At 44.5% G+C, this 19,409-nt stretch overlaps 1 protein-coding gene across 2 annotated transcripts in view; it reads right to left on the bottom strand.

Annotated features, from left to right (window-relative positions):
* LOC110495463 (interleukin-1 receptor accessory protein-like 1) overlaps positions 1-19,409 on the bottom strand; it is a 400,086-nt gene that overhangs the window by 51,466 nt on the left and 329,211 nt on the right. For both annotated transcript variants that reach the window (XM_036982526.2, XM_036982528.2), the window contains exon 7: positions 11,440-11,572. In XM_036982526.2, coding sequence (XP_036838421.2) covers positions 11,440-11,572 — 133 coding nt within the window. The remainder of the gene's footprint in view (positions 1-11,439; positions 11,573-19,409) is intronic.

Below are 19,409 nucleotides of genomic sequence, written 5' to 3'. Positions count from 1 at the left end.
ATTGAGAGATACCTGGAGAAAATCCAACAAGCTCTCACAGTCTCAAATCAGAATTAGACGTTCATCCATGTTTCTGAAATGTGAAATTTTGAACTGTTCCAAACATCAAATTCCGAAGTGTTTAAGGTTACGTTTAGGCATGAACTCTGAATGGTTAAGGTTAGGGTTAAGGTTTGGGAATTATGTTATTATATTAATTCATATACCAGTATAGGATATTAGCCCACACAGCCTACAAGATGTCCATTTCATATTTTGTTTTGTTTCAGTAAAATGCTAGGCTGCTGTTCAATAGGCGCAAGCCTTTCTAAATGCTCACGAGAAGCGTAATTGCTCAATACATTTTCAAGAGAAAAAAGACAACTGTACAGCGCATTTTAGATATTTGCGGGTTAGAGTTGGGTGTGGGCCTCAGATGTTCACTTTATCACAAATAGTCAGGCGATTGCGGATGGGTTATCATCAATTGCAGGTGGGTGGGGGTGAACAAACAGCTGACCAGCGCATCACTAGCTTACGGCCATCCGCATCACCAGCTTATGGCCATCCGCATCACTAGTTTATGGCCATCCGCATCCCTAGTTTACGGCCATCCGCATCACCAGCTTACGGCCATCCGCATCACTAGTTTACGGCCATCCGCATCACTAGTTTACGGCCATCCGCATCACTAGCTTACGGCCATTCGCATCACTACCTTACGGCCATCCGCATCACTAGTTTACGTCCATCCGCATCACTACCTTACGGCCATCCGCATCACCAGTTTATGGCCATCCGCATCACTAGTTTACGGCCATACGCATCACTAGCTTATGGCCATCCGCATCACTAGCTTATGGCCATCCGCATCACTACCTTACGGCCATCCGCATCACTAGTTTACGTCCATCCGCATCACTACCTTCCGGCCATCCGCATCACCAGTTTATGGCCATTCGCATCACTAGTTTACGTCCATCCGCATCACTACCTTACGGCCATCCGCATCACTAGTTTAAGGCCATACGCATCACTAGCTTATGGCCATCCGCATCACTAGTTTACGGCCATCCGCATCACTAGTTTACGGCCATCCGCATCACTAGCTTACGGCCATCCGCATCACTAGCTTATGGCCATCCGCATCACTACCTTACGGCCATCCGCATCACCAGTTTACGGCCATCCGCATCACTAGCTTACGGCCATCCGCATCACTAGCTTACGGACATACGCATCACTACCTTACGGCCATCCGCATCACCAGCTTACGGCCATCCGCATCACTAGTTTACGGCCATACGCATCACTAGCTTATGGCCATCCGCATCACTAGCTTACGGCCATCCGCATCACCAGCTTACGGCCATCCGCATCACTAGTTTACGGCCATACGCATCACTAGCTTATGGCCATCCGCATCACTAGTTTACGGCCATACGCATCACTAGCTTACGGCCATCCGCATCACCAGTTTACGGCCATCCACATCACTAGTTTACGGCCATCCGCATCACTAGCTTACGGCCATCCACATCACTAGCTTACGGCCATCCTCATCACTAGCTTACGGCCATCCTCATCACTAGCTTACGGCCATCCTCATCACTAGCTTACGGCCATCCTCATCACTAGCTTACGGCCATCCGCATCACTAGCTTACGGCCATCAGCATCACTAGCTTACGGCCATCCGCATCCCTAGTTTACGGCCATACGCATAACTAGCTTACGGCCATCAGCATCACTAGCTTACGGCCATCAGCATCACTAGTTTACGGCCATTCTCATCACTAGCTTACGGCCATCCTCATCACTAGCTTACGGCCATCCGCATCACTAGCTTACGGCCATCCACATCACTAGCTTACGGCCATCCTCATCACTAGCTTACGGCCATCCGCATCACTAGTTTACGGCCATCCTCATCACTAGCTTATGGCCATATGCATCACTAGCTTACGGCCATCCACATCACTAGCTTACGGCCATCCTCATCACTAGCTTACGGCCATCAGCATCACTAGCTTACGGCCCTCAGCATCACTAGCTTACGGCCATCCGCATCACTAGTTTACGGCCATACGCATCACTAGCTTACGGCCATCAGCATCACTACCTTACGGCCATCCACATCACTAGCTTACGGCCATCCGCATCACTAGCTTACGGCCATCCTCATCACTAACTTACGGCCATCAGCATCACTAGCTTACGGCCATCCGCATCACTAGCTTACGGTGCACCGGGGCCTCCCCCTCCTCTTTCTATTCTGGTTAGAGCCAGTTTGCACTTTTCTGTGAAGGGAGTAGTTCACAGCATTGTACGTGATCTTCAGTTTCTTGGCAATTTCTCGCATGGAATAACCTTAATTTCTCAGAACAAGAATAGACTGACGAGTTTCAGAAGAAAGGACTTTGTTTCTGGCCATTTTGAACCTGTAATCAAACCCACAAATGCTGTTGCTCCAGATACTCAACTAGTCTAAAGAAGGACAGTTTTATTGCTTCTTTAATCAGAACAACAATTTTCAGCTGTGCTAACATAATTGCAAAAGGGTTTTCTAATGATAAATTAGAAAGCCTTTTAAAATGATAAACTTGGATTAGCTAACACAACGTGCCATTGGAACACAGGAGTGATGGTTGCTGATAATGGGCCTCTGTACGCCTATGTAGATATTCCATAAAAAATCAGCCATTTCCAGCTACAATAGTCATTTACAACATTAACAATGTCTACACTGTATTTCTGATCAATTTGATGTTATTTTAATGGACAAAAAAATGTGCTTTTCTTTCAAAAACAAGGACATTTCTAAGTGTCCCCAAACTTTTGAACAGTAGTTTATGTAAATTACTCGAATTTGTTTTTTTTTTAGATCAATAACTCTGATAAATAGCTTCATTACGGGCAACGAAACCTTTTGTTTCCATTCTAATTAATTATAGCAATAGTAAGCTCTTCATCTTCCCGCTCTCCCTCTCAAGCTGAACAGGACATCAGTAGGCCTAGTCCGCTTGCACAGATTGTATTTTTTTGGGACAAATTGACTGGCCTCCTGAAGTGCCACCGTACACAGCACAGTCATTGGGAACGCCTATCCAATGCAGTGTGTAATGCAGTGTAGCCTTGTATATACAGCATCCCAGCAGAAAAAAACTTGGGAAGAAAGTACATTTTCTTAGAAATATAACTTTTCCCTGCTGTCACGTTGGTATGAAGAGATTCAGGAGACAGGCGCAGGAATGCGTAATAGTTTTTTTTATTATACCCAAAATTACGCCGTGGCGTGTAAAGGCACGGGGACGAAGACCAAACAAACAAGTACATAAAACACAGAGTTGAAACCCAAACAAAAGAGCGAGGAGTACCTCGAATAAAAAACACACACGCACAATGATTAACACACGGGACTAGACCCGTAATCATCTGCGCAATCCACAATTGCCCGGAAGCCCAAAACACACAGCACTGGTCCTCACAGCACCAACAGACATTGTAACAATAATCAACAGCACCATGGTGAACAAAGGGCAAATATATGCAAATACAATCAGTGGGAATGGGGGCCAGGTGTGTGCAATGAAAGTTCCAGAGGGATCCGTGACACATGTGTTTCTCCGAACATGCTCTTAGTATAGCCTATATTATAGGCCAGCCTTTCTCAAACTTGTTTGTGCCAGGGACACCCGGGAGTTGTGAAGGTGTTTTCAACAGCCAGTCTGCTGCGATATTTCAATTTTGTTGCAGCAAGCATCAGCCTGGTGTTCCCATACCTGTTTGTGTTGTAGGCCTATAGCAAACTTCTAAAGTTGAGAATAGATGGGAGAAAATGCCTCTATCCACTTTGTCTCTCCAGGTGCCCAGCTTTTTCTTGAAATCGGCAATATTATTGTTTGCTTAGAAAATGTCACCTGCATGGTTTTGGTTGAGCAGTAGACTGGTCCGTAGGCCTACAGATCCCGATACAATGGTCCCATCGTAATCCATGTCCCGTGATGTACTCGTTCAGAACACAGAATATTTCTCCTGTAGTTTTATTCTGAGGAAACTCTCTACAAGAAAGACATTCTTTACATATGTAGCTAATATATACAAGAAGTGGCATTTGAAATGTCAGCCGTCTCATCTAATTGGATTACAAACCAATTTGATGTGCAGGCTCTGTCTAAAACCTCCATGTGATTCTATATCATCGGCCAGATCCTGGATTCTAAGCGTGACAGTGTCATTGGAACGTGGGATTTCACTGATCTTTGTAGCAGCAGATCAAACCTCTGGGCAAGCATCCACGACTGAGGGCATGACAAGCTTTTCAACTATAGTGAAAGGAGCCTGGCACTGGGAAATGTTATGAGAGAGGAAGTACGAAGTTGTCTGTGAAATTATTGTGCAGCATTTTTGTTTGTTTGGTTTGAAATAAATAAATAATGGTCTGTTTTATCCTTGAGATGTGGAAGCTTTGCTTCTAAATGTCTGCTTATTTACGATGGCTTCATAGCATATCGGCTGAGGCAAGTCTGACATAACACACAGACTGGGTTTGGCGGGCAGCTGTTATTTGAAACAAATTCAGAGAGAGAGAGAGAGAGAGAGAGAGAGAGAGAGGGAGAGAGAGAGAGAGAGAGAGAGAGAGAGAGAGAGAGAGAGAGAGAGAGAGAGAGAGAGAGAGAGGGTGGGGGTGCGGGCTGAGCAGCAGGGCTAGCTTGTGTGTGTGTGTGTGTGTGTGTGTGTGTGTGTGTGTGTGTGTGTGTGTGTGTGTGTGTGTGTTTGGTATAGCTATAATTAGTCATGGCAACACAATTTGTTTACTGCTGCCTACATAGTTCAGCGCATTGCACAAGTAGTCCCACTGCACGTATTTATTTGTGTCAAATATGCCACAGACCACGCACAAAAAAATCATATTCAAGATAAATATGCTGCAGACTGGAGAGCATTCCTCCACAGACTGGGATTTGAGAAAGGCTTGTTTCAGAGGTTTGAGAAGCACATCAGGAACAGTAGCAAACAGTCTTTTGAGTGGCTATGGATCATTTTAGCGAGACCACACGGGGCTCACTTGATATTGTGCTCCCAGCAGAAAATCAGTGTCTCGCTCTCTCTCTGGTTTCGCTCTCTCTCTCTCTCTGGACTCTCAGTCTCTCTCTCTCTCTCTCTGGTCTCTCAGTCGCTCTCTCTCTCTCTGGTCTCTCAGTCTCTCTCTCTCTGGACTCTCAGTCTCTCTCTCTCTATCTCTCTGGTCTCTCAGTCATTCTCTCTCTGGACTCTCAGTCTCTCTCTCTCTCTCTCTGGTCTCTCAGTCACTCTCTCTCTGGTCTCTCAGTCGCTCGCACTCTCTCTGGTCTCTCAGTTTCTCTCTCCGGCCTCTCGGTCTCTCGCTCTCTCTCTCTGGTCTCTCAGTCGCTCTCTCTCTCTCTGGTCTCTCAGTCTCTCTCTCTCTGGACTCTCAGTCTCTCTGTCTCTCTCTCTGGTCTCTCAGTCACTCTCTCTGGTCTCTCAGTCACTCTCTCTCTGGTCTTTCAGTCGCTCGCACTCTCTCTGGTCTCTCAGTTTCTCTCTCCGGCCTCTCGGTCTCTCGCTCTCTCTCTGGTCTCTCAGTCTCTATCTCTCTGGTCTCTCAGTCACTCTCTCCCTGGTCTCTCAGTCGCTCGCACTCTCTCTGGTCTCTCAGTTTCTCTCTCCGGCCTCTCGCTCTCTCTCTGGTCTCTCTCTCTCACTGGTCTCTCAGTTTCTCTCTGGTCTCTCGCTCTCTCTCTGGTCTCTCAGTCTCTCTCTCTCTCTGGTCTCTCAGTTTCTCTCTCTGGTCTCCCAGTCTCTCTCTCCGGCCTCTCGGTCTCTCGCTCTCTCTCTGGTCTCTCTCTCTCACTGGTCTCTCAGTTTCTCTCTCTGGTCTCTCGCTCTCTCTCTGGTCTCTCAGTCTCTCTCTCTCTCTGGTCTCTCAGTTTCTCTCTCTGGTCTCCCAGTCTCTCTCTCCGGCCTCTCGGTCTCTCGCTCTCTCTCTGGTCTCTCTCTCTCACTGGTCTCTCAGTTTCTCTCTGGTCTCTCGCTCTCTCTCTGGTCTCTCAGTCTCTCTCTCTCTCTGGTCTCTCAGTTTCTCTCTCTGGTCTCCCAGTCTCTCTCTCCGGCCTCTCGGTCTCTCGCTCTCTCTCTGGTCTCTCTCTCTCACTGGTCTCTCAGTTTCTCTCTCTGGTCTCTCGCTCTCTCTCTGGTCTCTCAGTCTCTCTCTCTCTCTGGTCTCTCAGTTTCTCTCTCTGGTCTCCCAGTCTCTCTCCCCCTCTCCCCCTCTCCCTCCCTCCCTCCCTCTCGTTCTCTCTCTACCTCTCTTTTTCATTGATTTATTCCAAGCCTAATTGGTATGAAGTCATCACCAGGTTTGGAGTGAGAGATCTGCTTCAGGTACTCTGAACCTGCTAGTTTACAGAGACGTTTCCAAATGTCATTCCTTTCACTGTCTCATCTCCTCTCTTCCCTGCTTTTCCCCCTCCATGTTCCACTTAACCTTTACATTAGCTCACATCTGCCGAGCATGGAGATATGTGTCCAATGGAATATAGGTAGGGAAGGGGTCTGACAGCTGAGAGGCTTCGTCCCAAATGGCACCCTGTTCCCTACATAGTTCATTACTTTTGACCAGAGCCCCCTAACTTTGCCCAACCCTGATCTAGGGAATGGTGTGCCATTTGGTACCAGGGACTTCCTAATATGGATGCCGTACAAGGGGGACACAAAAGAGGTTGGAGAAGCAAATTCTGGATGAAATGCATTGTTATTTAGGAGTAAAACCTGGATCAAACGCATCATTCGCATGGAGTTTTCTCTGAGACGTTTATATAATGATGAATTGATTCCTGTGGAGGTTTGAGTACATTGTGAGGGTAGTTACGGAAGGTGTTCCTGATGTAGCTACTGTTCTACAGAGGGAGGTCTCCGGACATATCAGAATGTGTTTTAAACATCAATGACCAATAGGAAAAATCTATAGGGACTCAAGTTAGCAAGTATGGAGTATTGTGGACTACTGTTTTTCCTTGGAACTCTTATTCACTGGAGCAATAAGTGTTATTATGTGTTTTCAGCGTTTCCTGTTCTCTGTTGTTGTTATGGTAATGCTATGTCTGCCATGCCATGGTCAGTCCTGCTATAATTGCCCCTTGCGGACCAATAAATCATGTTGAAGTGAATTGGCTTGAATAAAAGCACAGCAAGACGCTGAAGATGGATGAATTGAATGGATGGACTGTTAGATTAACAGAGGAATGGATGGACTGTTGGATTAACAGAGGAATGGATGGATTGACTGTTGGATTACCAGAGAAATGGATGGATGGGCTGTTGGATTAACGGAGGAATGGATGGACTGTTAGATTAACAGAGGAACGGATGGATGGACTATTGGATTAACAGATGAATGGATGGATTGACTGTTGGATTACCAGAGAAATGGATGGATGGGCTGTTGGATTAACAGAGGAATGGATGGGTGGGCTGTTGTATTAACAGATGAATGGATGGACTGTTGGATTAACAGAGGAATGGATGGACTGTTGGATTAACAGATGAATGGATGGACTGTTGGATTAACAGAGGAATGGATGGACGGGCTGTTGGATTACCAGAGAAATGGATGGATGGGTTGTTGGATTACCAGAGAAATGGATGGATGGGCTGTTGGATTAACAGAGGAATGGATGGACTGTTGGATTAACAGAGGAATTGATGGATGGGCTGTTGGATTACCAGAGAAATGGATGGATGGGCTGTTGGATTACCAGAGAAATGGATGGATGGGCTGTTGGATTAACAGAGGAATGGATGGGTGGGCTGTTGAATTAACAGAGGAATGGATGGACTGTTGAATTAACAGAGGAATGGATGGATGAACTGTTCTAATAACAGAGGAATGGATGGACTGTTGGATTAACAGAGGAATGGATGGATGAACTGTTCTAATAACAGAGGAATGGATGGACTGTTGGATTAACAGAGGAATGGATGGATGAACTGTTCTAATAACAGAGGAATGGATGGATGAACTGTTCTAATAACAGAGGAATGGATGGACTGTTGGATTAACAGATGAATGGATGGACTGTTGGATTAACAGAGGAATCGATGGACTGTTGGATTAACAGAGGAATCGATGGACTGTTGGATTAACAGAGGAATCGATGGGCTGTTGGATTAACAGAGGAATGGATGGATGAACTGTTCTAATAACAGAGGAATGGATGGACTGTTGGATTAACAGATGAATGGATGGACTGTTGGATTAACAGAGGAATCGATGGACTGTTGGATTAACAGAGGAATCGATGGGCTGTTGGATTAACAGAGGAATGGATGGATGAACTGTTCTAATAACATAGGAATGGATGGATGGACTGTAGGATTAACAGAGGAATGGATGGATGGATTGTTGGATTAATGGAGGAATGGATGCATGGACTATTGGATTAACATAGGAATGGATGGATGGATTGTTGGATTAACGGAGGCATGGATTGACTGTTGGAGTAACGGACGGATGGACGGATTGTGAAGACAAAGAGACAGATGCATCAACAGCTCCATGTCTGTGAGAGTCCCCTGGACAGGTACTGTATACGTACTAGTGATCCATGGAGTATTCAGCCCATGTGTGTGTGTGTGTGTGTGTGTGTGTTCGATGCGTGTGGGTATTTGTGTGTGTTTGTGTGTGTGTGTGTCTGTGTGTGTGTATGTGTGTGTCTGTGTGTGTGTATGTATGTGTGTCTGTGTGTGTGTATTTGTGTGTGTGTGTCTGTGTGTGTGTATTTATGCGTGTCTGTGTGTGTGTGTGTATTTGTGTGTGTGTGTGTGTGTGTGTGTGTGTGTGTGTGTGTGTCTGTGTGTGTGTGAGTGTGTCTGTGTGTTTGTATATGTGTGTCTGTGCGTGTGTGTGTGTGTGTGTGTATTTGAGTGTGTGTATGTATTTATGTGTGTCTGTGTGTGTGTGAGTGTGTGTGTGTATTTGAGTGTGTGTATGTATTTATGTGTGTCTGTGCGTGTGTGTGTGTGTGTGTATTTGAGTGTGTGTATGTATTTATGTGTGTCTGTGCGTGTGTGTGTCTGTGTGTGTGTGAGTGTGTCTGTGTGTTTGTATATGTGTGTCTGTGCGTGTGTGTGTGTGTGTGTGTATTTGAGTGTGTGTATGTATTTATGTGTGTCTGTGCGTGTGTGTGTGTGTGTATTTGAGTGTGTGTATGTATTTATGTGTGTCTGTGCGTGTGTGTGTCTGTGTGTGTGTGAGTGTGTCTGTGTGTTTGTATATGTGTGTCTGTGCGTGTGTGTGTGTGTGTGTGTATTTGAGTGTGTGTATGTATTTATGTGTGTCTGTGTGTTTGTATATGTGTGTCTGTGCGTGTGTGTGTGTGTGTATTTGAGTGTGTGTATGTATTTATGCGTGTCTGTGTGTGTGTATTCGTGTCTGTGTGTATGTGTATATGTTTCTCCAAGGCTGAAGAGCAGAGCTGTTCCCACTAGACGCCCACAAATCAAAGTAAAAGAGAACTCCCAGAGTTCCCTTGCTCTCCTCTCCAGCTCCTCAGCTCACGCCCACTCAGTATAACTTTAGCATTCAAGACCAGTAACGTGATAAGCAAAGCAAGCAAGCCTGATCACTTTCAGAGAACACACACATGCCGTGCAATAATAAAGAATGCATGATAATTCGCCTGAATTATTGACTAACGCCATTAAACATTCATTGATGTTATTGAAGAAATAGCTATGGCTGGTGACGGAAAGGTGACATTTTTCTAGTAGAGCTGTCAGAGTGCGGTGAGGTATTTGTGGTAAAATGGCCTTTAAATGGTTGTTATTGCGCTGTGTGTCCCTGACTCTCTTGTATGAGGATAAATGTATATGCATTTATCTCTGTATATGCATGCAAACACGGGAGGTGTCATGACTCCTACCTAAGGTGGCTCCCCTCCCTGTTCGGGTGGCGCTCGGCGGTCGTCGTCCCCGGCCTACTAGCTGCCACTGATCCTTTTTCCCCTTTCTGTTTATTGGTTTCACCTGTTTGTGTTTTAGGCTGGTTAGTCAGGCTTTATTTACCAGGAGGACCGCCTGCTCTTTGTGCAGGATTGTTTTGTGTAACTTGTGTGCACGTCTGTGGGTTACGTGTTTCCCCATTTCGTGGTTTTTGCTGGACAGTTTAAGTCCCCGTGTTTGGGGCATTTGTTTTGTTGTGCGCCCTGTGTTTCGTGGGGTTGGCGTATGTTCTCCGTTTTGTGCATTAAAGATAGCACTACCCTGAACTCTCTGTTTCCTGCGCCTGACTTCTCACCCACTACACCCAGTACGTTACAGGAGGAGAACGGCTCCAGGCTATCTCAAATCCTATCTATTATCCTGGACTGGTAATCTTAGATCGCACTCCGCACGTGTGCATAGGAATCACTAGGAATCACACAGCCTGTTAATATCATTACAACATACCATATCCTGGTAATATCACTACAACATACCACAGCCTGGTAATAACATTACAACATACCACAGCCTGGTAATACCACTACAACATAGCACAGCCTGGTAATACCACTACAACATACCACATCCTGGTAATATCACTACAACATACCACAGCCTGGTAATAACATTACAACATACCAGTACAACATACCACAGCCTGGAAATACAACTACAACATACCACAGCCTGGAAATATCACTACAACATACCACAGCCTGGTAATAACATTACAACATACCACAGCCTGGTAATAGCATTACAACATACCACAGCATGGTAATAGCATTACAACATACCACAGCCTGGTAATAGCATTACAACATACCACAGCCTGGTAATAGCATTACAACATACCACAGCCTGGTAATAGCATTACAACATACCACAGCCTGGTAATATCATTACAACATACCACACAGCCTGGTAATATCATTACAACATACCACAGCCTGGTAATAGCATTACAACATACCACAGCCTGGTAATAGCATTACAACATACCACAGCCTGGTAATAGCATTACAACATACCACAGCCTGGTAATAGCATTACAACATACCACAGCCTGGTAATAGCATTACAACATACCACAGTCTGGTAATATCACTACAACATACCACAGCCTGGTAATATCACTACAACATACCACTACAACATACCACAGCCTGGTAATATCATTACAACATTCCACAGCCTGGTAATAACATTACAACATACCACAGCCTGGTAATATCACCACAACATACCACATCCTGGTAATAGCATTACAACATACCACAGCATCACAAGTGTGTTGGTCAAAACTGTGGCTTTGACTTTTTACAGTTCATGCAGGAACGTATGTATATCCCATATGACCTCAAGCAATGTGTGTGTGTGTATGTAACAGGGTCTTACTTGACGTGTGTGTGTGTGTGTGTGACAGGGTGTTACTTGATGTGTGTGTGTGTCTTACTTGATGTCACTCTCTCTGAACCTCTCCACGTCCAGGTCTTCGATGAACTTCTCTCCCTTCATCCAGTAGATGAGCGGACTGACTTCCCCGGCGAAGCCGAAGAACGCTCGGCACGTCAGGTTGACTTGACTTGCTGTGGAGACAGGAAACAGGAAATAAGGCATGGTTGTCGTGGTAAGGAAGTAATATGGTTGTGGGTAAAGCAAGGGAAAATGTCTGGGTGAGGTGGAGCCCACTAACGTAGGTCTTTCCAGTACCATGGATAATATGGGCGATTCTAATTAGATGGTGTCTCCTATTGTCTAGGTTCTAATGCACACCTCCAGACTCTCCTGCACCTTCCAACACCTACATCCTCCTCATAGTCACCCGTGAAGCTCCCCTATCCCATCTGAATCTCTCCTATCCCCTTTGAAGTTCCCCTATCCCCTCTGAAGTTCCCCTATCCCCTTTGAAGTTCCCCTATCCCCTCTGAAGTTCCCCTATACCCTCTGAAGTTCCCCTATCCCCTCTGAAGTTCTCCTATCCACTCTGAAACTCTCCTATCCCCTCTGAAGCTCTCCTATCCCATCAGAAGCTCTCCTATCCCCTCTGAAGCTCTCCTACCCCCTCTGAAGTTTCCCTATCCCCTCTGAAGCTCTCCTATCCCCTCTGAAGCTCTCCTATCCCCTCTGAAGTTCCCATGTCCCCTCTGAAGCTCTCCTATCCCATCTGAAGTTCCCCTATCCCTCTGAAGCTCTCCTATCCACTCTGAAGCTCTCCTATCCACTCTGAAGTTTCCCTATCCCCTCTGAAGCTCTACTATCCCCTCTGAAGTTCCCGTGTCCCCTGTGAAGCTATCCTATCCACTCTGAAGCTCTCCTATCCCCTCTGAAGCTCTCCTATCCCATCTGAAGTTCCTGTATCCCTCTGAAGCTTCCCTATCCCCTCTGAAGCTTTCCTATCCCATCTGAAGCTCTCCTATCCACTCTGAAGCTCTCCTATCCCATCCGAAGCTCTCCTATCCCATCTGAAGTTTCCCTATCCCCTCCGAAGCTCTCCTATCCCCTCTGAAGCTCTCCTATCCCCTCTGAAGTTTCCATGTCCCCTCTGAAGCTCTCCTATCCCCTCTGAAGCTCCCCTATCCCCTCTGAAGCTTTCCTATCCCCTCTGAAGCTCTCATTTCCACTCTGAAGCTCTCCTATCCCATCTGAAGCTCCCCTATCCCCTCTGAAGCTCTCCTATCCACTCTGAATCTCTCCCATCCAATCTGAAGTTTCCCTATCCCATCTGAAGCTCTCCTATCCCCTCTGAAGTTCCCATGTCCCCTCTGAAGCTCTCCTATCCCCTCTGAAGCTCTCCTATCCACTCTGAAGCTCTCATATCCCCTCTGAAGCTCTCCTATCCACTCTGAAGTTTCCCTATCCACTCTGAAGTTTCCCTATCCCATCTGAAGCTCTCCTATCCCCTCTGAAGCTCTCCTATCCCCTCTGAAGTTCCCATGTCCCCTCTGAAGCTCACCTATCCCCTCTGAAGCTCTCCTATCCACTCTGAAGCTCTCCTATCCCCTCTGAAGCTCTCCTATCCCATCTGAAGTTCCCCTATCCCTCTGAAGATCCCCTATCCCCTCTGAAGCTCTCCTATCCCCTCTGAAGGTCCCCTATCTCCTCTGAAGTTCCCCTATCCCATCTGAAGCTCACCTACCTCCTCTGAAGCTCTGCTACCGCCCCGGAAGCTCTCATCCCCCCTCCCATTCTCTCCCACTCTCTCCCTCATGCTCCTGAACACTGATGAACTCTCTTTCACTCTCTCCCACGCACACTCCTGGCGTCCTCCACACAAAGGGCAGGGGGTGGTTATTAGCCCAGTACCCTTATTGTTCCACCCTACCAATTAGTGTGAGTGTGAAACATGATTCACAGCGTGCATGGTGAAAGATGTTCTACACACAACAGCATCAGTGCTATTTAAAGTGGAACTGACAGCAATTTAGCAACATGAAATCTTGTTAAAATCTGTTCACATACACTCCCACAAAGAATATTACACTTTTTAAAACATTTTCTGACAAGTGAGCACCTAGATATGGTCATTTTCACATTTCCATAAATTCTTAGAATGTTTGGGAACTACGTATACTAAGGCATTTGTGAAAATTCTATAGCAATATAGAATGGGAAAGCGGCCGTGGAGTTTAGACAAATAATAGACACTGCAGTAAATAAAACCTAACCAAACATCTGTCTTGTCCAGGACCGGAGTCTACACAGACAGTGCACCATAGCCAATAAAAGCTACAGTAGGCCTCATGCAAACAAGCCATTTGCCACAAGGGCCTGCCATCATTCACTTTGAACTGGACCGTGTGTTTACAGGCAGTAGGACCTGCCATCATTCACTTTGAACTGGACTGTGTGTTTACAGGCAGTAGGGCCTGCCATCATTCACTTTGAACTGGACTGTGTGTTTACAGGCAGTAGGACCTGCCATCATTCACTTTGAACTGGACTGTGTGTTTACAGGCAGTAGGACCTGCCATCATTCACTTTGAACTGGACTGTGTGTTTACAGGCAGTAGGACCTGCCATCATTCACTTTGAACTGGACTGTGTGTTTACAGGCAGTGGAGCCTGCCATCATTCACTTTGAACTGGACTGTGTGTTTACAGGCAGTGGAGCCTGCCATCATTCACTTTGAACTGGACTGTGTGTTTACAGGCAGTGGAGCCTGCCATCATTCACTTTGAACTGGACTGTGTGTTTACAGGCAGTGGAGCCTGCCATCATTCACTTTGAACTGGACTGTGTGTTTACAGGCAGTTGTAACAGCGCAACTTTAGATCATTAGAATGCATTCGACAAAAGCCATAAAATACACTTGAATAGATTTCTGCAATTATGTAAATACCACAGGAGTCCTCTTACACTTGGGAACTTTACACTCCTATTGATCAAACAACCATGAAAAGGTAGGTTCTCTCTCCCTCAGTTATGCACATCAACAACAACAACAACATCAACAATTTATGCTAGCCAGAGCAAGATGAGCTAAAATTTTATGAAAGAACATTAGATACAGTACAGTGCATTCTGATAGCATTCAGACCCCTTCCCCTTTTCCACATTTTGTTACGTTACAGCCTTATCCAAAAAATAATTAAATACATCTGTTCCTCATCAATCTACACACAATACCCCACAATGACAAAGCAAAACCAGGTTTTTAGACATTTTTGCAAATTATTAAAAAAAACTAAACAGAAATACCTTCTTTACGTAAGTATTCAGACCCTTTGTTATGAGACTCAAAATTGAGCTCAGGTGCATCCTGTTTCCATTGATCATATTTAGATCGTTCTACAACTTGATTGGAGTCCACCTGTGGTAAATTAAATTGATTGGACATCATTTGGAAAGGCACACACCTGTCTATATAAGGTCCGACAGTTGACGGTGCATTTCAGATCAAAAACCAAGCCATGAGGTCAAAGGAAATGTCCGTAGAGCTCCGAGACAGGATTGTCGAAGGAGAGATCTGGGGAAGGGTACCAAAACATTTCTGCATCATTGAAGGTCCCCAAGAACACAGTGGCCTTCATCATTCTTAAATGGAAGAAGATTCTTCCTAGAGCTTTCCGCCTGGCCAAACTGAGCAATTGGGGAAGAAGGGCCTTGGTCAGGGAGGTGACCAAGAACACGATGGTCACTCTGACAGAGTTCCAGAGTTCCTTTGTGGAGATGGTAGAACCTTCCAGAAGGACATCCATCTCTGCAGCACTCCACCAATCAGGCGTGGCTAGACGGAAGCCACTCCTCAGTAAAAGGCACATGACAGCCTGCTTGGAGTTTTCCAATGCAGGAGTGACTTCGGGACAAGTCTCTGAATGTCCTTGAGTGGCTCCACCAGAGCCCGGACTTGAACCCGATCGAACATCTCTGGAGAGACCTGAAAATAGCTGTGCAGCAAAGCTCCCTATCCAACCTGACAGAGCTTGAGATGTTCTGCAGAGAAGAATGGGAGAAGATCTCAAATACAGGTGTGCCAAGCTTGTAGTTTCATACCCAAGAGGACTTGAGGCTGTAATCGCTGCCAAAGGTCCTTCAACAAAGTATACTTATGTAAAGGATTTATCAGTTTTTTTCATTTGATAAATTAGCAAAAATTTCCAAAAAACAGTTTTTCCTTTGTCATTATGGAGTATTGTGTGTAGATTGAAGGAAAAAAAAATAAGTCTGTAACGTAACAAAATATGGAAAAATTCAAGGGGTCTGAATACTTTCCGAATTGGCCGTCAAAATTGTACTGATAAATGATGGGGAATTGTAGACTTCCCGTCCTTCTGCAGCTTGCCTGCAACCAAGCACCCAAGCTAACTGGCTAAAGTTGGCTAGCTTGCTACTTCCAGACACAAATGAAAGAACACCTCACTCTGACCACTTTACTCACCCTAGCAGATCGGGTTAGCTAGGCTGTTTACATGTTATCTAGAGCATTCTTGACTAACTATTACTTTTTCTGCCTACGTTTATTGACACCGGTCACATTCAGCCAGTGTAGCAAATTCGTAAGTGCATCAGTTATTCTGCGCTCTGACACACTCAGACAAGTTTGTTCTGAAATAGATAGTCAGAGTGAATTTGCGAACGCAAGGGATATTCTAACTGGATAATGTTGTGGAAATATTGAATCAAATATTTCTCAGATAATGGAACTTGTAAATTCAAATAGACTTTATTACAAAGTAACAGAGCAGACCTCAGGCCTTATAGGTTTCCACCTTCAGATAACACACATGGTGTAGATGATTAACACCCCTTGGCCTCTCGCCAACATTATCTTCTTGTCCCAATTCTTGCTTGTTAACGCCCACATCTGCTCAATTTAGATTATAATGGTGGCGGTGCCATAGTGTTAATACAAAAAATAATTAATTTATTGTTTATATACTTTCCTAATATAAGTGTTTTTCTAATAATACTTGATTAGAACAAACATATGTTCTTATTACAGATACATGGGTCTTATTACAGATACATGGTTATTATTACAGCTACATGGGTCTTATTACAGATACATGGGTCTTATTACAGATACATGGGTCTTATTACAGATTTTTGATTTGATTTATTTCACCTTTATTTAACCAGGTAGGCAAGTCGAGAACAAGTTCTCATTTACAATTGCGACCTGGCCAAGATAAAGCAAAGCAGTTGACACATACAACAACACAAAGTTACACATGGAGTAAAACAAACATACAGTCAATAATACAGTAGAAACATAAGTCTATATACAATGTGAGCAAATGAGGTGAGATAAGGGAGGTAAAGGCAAACAAAGGCCATGGTGGCAAAGTAAATACAATATAGCAAGTAAAACATTGGAATGGTAGATTTGCAGTGGAAGAATGTGCAAAGTGGAGATAGAAATAATGGGGTGCAAAGGAGCAAAATAAATAAATACAGTAGAGGAAGAGGTAGTTGTTTGGGCTAAATTATAGATGGGCTATGTACAGGTGCAGTAATCTGTGAGCTGCTCTGACAGCTGGTGCTTAAAGCTAGTGAGGGAGATAAGTGTTTCCAGTTTCAGAGATTTTTGTTGTTTGTTCCAGTCATGGGCAGCAGAGAACTGGAAGGAGAGGAGGCCAAAGGAAGAATTGGTTTTGGGGGTGACCAGTGAGATATACCTGCTGGAGCACGTGCTACAGGTGGGTGATGCTATGGTGACCAGCGAGCTGAGATAAGGGAGGACTTTACCTAGCAGGGTCTTGTAGATGACCTGGAGCCAGTGGGTTTGGCGATGAGTATGAAGTGAGGGCCAGCCAACGAGAGCGTACAGGTCGCAGTGGTGGGTAGTATATGGGGCTTTGGTGACAAAACGGATGGCACTGTGATAGACTGCTTCCAATTTATTGAGTAGGTTATTGGAGGCTATTTTGTAAGTGACATCGCCGAAGTCGAGGATCGGTAGGATGGTCAGTTTTACAGATACATGGTCCTTATCACAGATACACAGTTCTTATCACAGATACACGGTTCTTATCACAGATACACGGTTCTTATCACAGATACATGGTTCTTATTACAGATACATGGTTCTTATTAGAGATACATGGTTCTTATTACAGATTCATGGTCCTTATTACAGATTCATGGTTCTTATTACAGATACATGGTTCTTATTACAGATTCATGGTCCTTATTACAGATTCATGGTTCTTATTACAGATTCATGGTTCTTATTACAGATTCATGGTCCTTATTACAGATACATGGTTCTTGTTACAGATTCATGGTCCTTATTACAGATTCATGGTTCTTATTACAGATTCATGGTTCTTATTACAGATTCATGGTTCTTATTACAGATTCATGGTTCTTATTACAGATTCATGGTTCTTATTACAGATACATGGTTCTTATTACACATACATGGTTCTTGTTACAGATACATGGTTCATATTACATATACACGGTTCTTATTACAGACACACAGTTCTTATTACAGCTACATGGTTCTTATTACAGATACATGGCTTTTGGTGCCTATATTAATTAAGGTACACATTTTCTGCTTACGTTCTGTTTTACATGTCTAGTGATTAACTCCATGTTGACCCAGTCTGTACACTCCCATGGATTCTGCTCTGTCCATTCACCTGAACTCAACCTTTACTCTGCTTCTGCATGTCTATTAATTAACCCTATGTTTTCTGTCTCAATACTTTTGGGAGAACAGTCTAGATACTGGAAAATCAACCATAGTCATGAATTTTCACCTACAATAACAGTCATTCAAGTTCTTGCTAGCTAACCAAATGACACCTGCATCTCTAACTGTGTATAGTCACCGGAAAACGTTATGAGGGGGAAAAGTCCGTCACTCACCCACTTCTCCAATGACATGACATCCTCCTTGCAGCTAGCTAGCTAACGTTAGGCTCCATGTTTTTAGCTTGCTACATAAATAGCAAGCTATTAGCCATGTTATGACTGACTTGTGATCATTGCCCTTCGTAGTTTGATTGTATTGACATTCCCAGCCTTGGTTACATTCGTACGCTTTTGTCCAAAATATTGAGTCATGGAAACTGAAAAAGTGCATCCCGAATGGAGGCAGCAAACAATGTACCTGGCCACCTGTGATTTACAACCTGATAGCAATATTTTTGGAACTACCAAGAAATGTATTGGTGAATTATATGAATCATGCAATGAACTGCATCCATCTATTCTGCCAACAATGTCTTAGTGTACGTCATGGAATGTTGAGTCAAATAGAACCTATTTTTAAAACGTTTTTTAAAGTTGGTTTCTGACTGATATTATGATTGTCTGTTTGTTTCATGTCAGCAAAGTAGTTCAAACGCTGTCAGATCCACTTTAAAGCATATTGGATGTGCTATGCATATCAGATACAATGCATGCCACCCCAAAGATCAGGCTAATGCTGATGATGTGTCCGAGATTGAAGAGGCGGTTCGTGTTTAAACAACTGGTAGAGGTACTGAAATGCCATCATTATTATTAATCTAACCCTAATAAAAATAAAAGCCCTTCTTACATCAGCTGATGTCACAAAGTGCTGTACAGAAACCCAGCCTAAAACAGCAAGCAATGCAGGTGTAGAAGCATACAAACCTTTACATTATACTAGACGCAGAGAGATTCAGGCCTCAGGATCATACGATACCCCCTGAGATTGTCAGAAAGGAGCATTGACATCAAGAGGGACATTCAAGCAACTATAACCACCACCTATACTACTTCAAGAGCCATTTGGAGGGGAATCTCATGGACATCAGATTTTGATCATCTGTAGCAGCAGCACCTGACTCCATCCAGCAGACAGACAGGCAGACAGACAGGCAGACAGACAGACAGACACAGAGGATGTGATGAGCAGATAGACTCCAGAGGCCAGGGACTAGACTGACTGACTGACACAGTGAATGGGGCTGAGGGGTAAGCTGACACGGCTCAGGAGACAG

This window comes from Oncorhynchus mykiss, chromosome 7 (genome assembly GCF_057628025.1).
Source record: "Oncorhynchus mykiss isolate SJ-2025 chromosome 7, ASM5762802v1, whole genome shotgun sequence".
NCBI classification, from domain to species: Eukaryota; Metazoa; Chordata; class Actinopteri; order Salmoniformes; family Salmonidae; genus Oncorhynchus; species Oncorhynchus mykiss.
Note: the sequence above shows the minus strand (reverse complement) of the source record. Positions and strands in the feature narration are given on the sequence as shown.